Source organism: Agrilus planipennis, unplaced genomic scaffold (genome assembly GCF_000699045.2).
Source record: "Agrilus planipennis isolate EAB-ADULT unplaced genomic scaffold, Apla_2.0 scaffold779, whole genome shotgun sequence".
Lineage (NCBI taxonomy): Eukaryota > Metazoa > Arthropoda > Insecta > Coleoptera > Buprestidae > Agrilus > Agrilus planipennis.
This window is the reverse complement of record NW_020439429.1, coordinates 2,559-5,923: the sequence shown is the minus strand read 5'-3', so window position 1 is coordinate 5,923 and position 3,365 is coordinate 2,559. Positions and strand designations below refer to the sequence as shown.

Below are 3,365 nucleotides of genomic sequence, written 5' to 3'. Positions count from 1 at the left end.
CATTTGTTGTTACATTAAACAGTATCTGTAATATGTCGAATATTACAACAAAAATAAAGGTAATTGTTTATTGCAAGGGGTCACACATCTGATGTTTTTAAAATCTTAGGGTGCTGTACAGTTCACCGTGCCGATTGAGATTATAGTCGGAATTCGAAATTGAGTGACAAGTGTTACCGTGAGACATAAGTATAAATTAAGTCATAAAAACGTCAGTTTTCGTCTAAATAGTGAATGTAACTAAAACAACAAATATCATTAACTTATTTAAATAAATAGGTATATTCTTGAAGTTTGTAACAATCTCTAAAATATAAATATGACTTGATAGTTTGTTCCACATTTGTATTTATATATTGATACCATTATCGAAATCGGCTGAAGAGGACCCTAGTTGGTCCTAAAACGGCCTAAGGTAGAGGGATTTTAGTCGATAGGTCCGAGAAGTTCTTCCTCGGGAATCCGACACTACCCAGTCGTACGGACGGCTGGGTGTCTTTTGAAGATTTCCCCTCTTTCACGAAAACATAAAAAAAATTATCGAAAGAGTATCATTTGATAATAATCTGGTTGGACACGCACCTCCACCCCACTCCACTTCTTATCCTATGATAATCTTCGCATTTCCCTAAAACTAGAACATCCCACATCCTTAACTATTTGCGAACAGTAATCTAATCTAGGTCTACCTCTACTCCTCTTAATTCCTGTTTCTGCCTCTAAAATGGCTCTGATTAGCATTGGCATGAGAAGGAATCCTACCAACCTATCTCGCCTATTTTTTATTAACTGCCACGTATTATTCTAAAGTCTCCACTCCAGAAGTCTCCAGCTTCTGACCAACTGACTTTACTAATGCCTCCTGTATCTAACTCTAGCCTTTTCATTTCATCTTTCAAATTCTCTAATTTCCCTACTTGTCTCATGTTCTAACATTCCACGCTCCGACTGGTGAAATATTACACTTTCCTCGATAAATAAGAGTTTTTTTATTTTAACTGTTTTTTACATTTGAAGTTTCAAGCGAAATTCCAAGTCAAATATCGTTATGAACGAAAGCCGCAGACGATCGATACCGCCGTCACCTATGATGTACCTTAAAGCTGTCAGCCCCTGGCCATAAATGATAAAGAGGAGTCTGGCATGACAAAAGAATTTATCAGAAGTTTTGGAAATAATCAAGAAAATATAAATAAGATCAATATATGACGACTGACTTACGAAATCGATTGTAAGATAAATAACTCTAAATGGTGTGGTTCCGTGTTACATAAATTACTTATATACGTACGTATTGAGACTACAAATACATAGGCATGTTAGAAAATTTGTTACAATTAAATTTATATTTATTGAAAATATGCATATATATAAAGTGGCTGTTTTAAGTTTTTATATTAGACAACTTCATATCAGATTTTAAATAAACTTCAACAAATAAACAATAAATATTGTGTGGCATGTTGTAATTCGGAAAATAAGGTTTTATCTACGAAAACAAACACAATGTTAATGTTAGCACAATAATTATTTCCTTATTTAGCTTCTTCAGATGAAAGAAATATAGGCACATTTTACATTGTTTTTTGTTTATTTACATACGTATTTAAAAAAAAATCTGAACAAGTTCACCAGTGAAATTTATTACATAAACTGATTTAAACATTATAAAAACAATCTACCAGACTTTCAAAGGAAGAGGAGCTGGGTGTACAATGGTTGATGATCTAGCAACAACTGCAGCTGGTGGAGCAGCAACAGCTACTGGCGGTGGAAGGGCAAGAGCGGGTGCAGCAGCGTATGCTACGGGGGGTGGTGGCGGAAGTGCAAGAGCTGGAGCAGCCGCATAAGCTACTGGAGGTGGGGGTGGCAGAGCAAGAGCTGGCGCAGCTGCATAAGCTACTGGAGGTGGGGGTGGCAGAGCAAGAGCCGGAGTAGCTGCGTATGCCACTGGTGGCGGGGGTGGTAAAGCGAGAGGTGCGGGTGCGATGAATCCTGCGTAGGTGCTCGCAATGCATCCAATAGCAACAAGAAGAATCTAGAAATGGAAAATTATTTTGTATCAACATATATCTTCAAGAAAATAGAGAAGGAAGGGAAGATGAAAGATGAAATAGCAAAGAGAAAAAATGGTTTTGTTCTAACAGCCAGATTTAGACTGGGAACAAGAAGAAAAGAAAATATGAAGGTTATGTAAATTGGAGCCAGAGACACTTGAATAGGTTTTTGTGAGATGTAGGGTGTAGAATAATAGGAAATAATACAAAAAATGGGTAATTCAAATGGAAGAAAAAGGTAATTTAAAAAGGATGAAGGAAATCTTGTAAAGAGGAAAATATACGAATGGCAGGAAGGATAAAAATATTAACATAATGTTTTAATACAGCTATTATGTATAAATCTATCTATAAAATTTAGGTATTTAACGTATTTAAGGTACAGATTTTAACAAAGAGGGATGGATTTGTCTTGAGATCGTACGTAGCTGAGTTTAGAAGGCAATTTTAACAATGGAAAAATCATAAATACAGTTTCAAAAGTTTAAAAATATTATACTTATCTAAGAAAATTTGGATGCATTTTACAATTTTGGTTAGTTTGTAATATTAATAGTTTTATTAATAACTTGTCCTATTATAATGCCAGAGGGACGAAAGTGAATTTCCTTGAATCCTTTGTTAGAACTAATGATTAAGCGAGTTAGGTATATCAATCTATTAATAAACACAAGGGGAATAAATTTTTTAATTTAGTATATTACACCCCATCGTATATGTAGTTGTACTATTGTTTTAAACTCAACAAAAATTCGTAATTTTAAATAATACTCGAATGTGTAGTGGTCTTACCATTGCGTTCATGTTGGACTACTCAGTGTTTTTTACTTAGTTCCTTAGGAGTGTAAAGCAGTAATGCTAATTTACAACTATCATTTTTTTTGAAATTGGAAGCTTTTATATCTACAGAATCTGGCCTCTGCGAGTAAGGGTGGAACTGGTAAAGCAAGTGTCCTGAATTTGGCAAATTATAATTGCATATGAGATGTCATACTTGATGAAAGTCTCTGTTTACAATACGGTAATAAAAAGAAGGTCTAACGACTAGGGTTTCCTCTTAAGGTAAAAGTTCTAAAGTTTAGCTTAAAGTTACAAATGCTACTGTAGTCTTACTGAAATTAATTATGGTAAGGGTATTGCGTATATCTTGACATTTAGCACAATTATCTAGATTACTTTTATATAATAGCTGTTACTTATCTTTTCCTTTACTTTTATGTGTCGCGCAAAAAAGCGATTTTAGCGTTCTAATTTTACTCTCTTAGAATTTGTATCGGGGCTGAAGAGGACCCTAGTTGGTCCTAAAAC

The 3,365-nt window shown here is 34.5% G+C and overlaps 1 protein-coding gene across 1 annotated transcript; it reads right to left on the bottom strand.

Moving 5' to 3' along the window:
- Positions 1-1,527: 1,527 nt before the first annotated feature.
- Positions 1,528-2,939, bottom strand: LOC108743666 (extensin-1-like). Its single transcript, XM_018479250.1, has 2 exons — positions 2,850-2,939; positions 1,528-2,038 (listed from the first exon to the last, which is right to left on the bottom strand). The coding sequence occupies exons 1-2, from the start codon at positions 2,859-2,861 to the stop codon at positions 1,679-1,681; spliced, it is 372 nt and encodes a 123-aa protein (XP_018334752.1). The 5' UTR covers positions 2,862-2,939; the 3' UTR covers positions 1,528-1,678.
- Between the last annotated feature and the right edge of the window lie 426 nt (positions 2,940-3,365).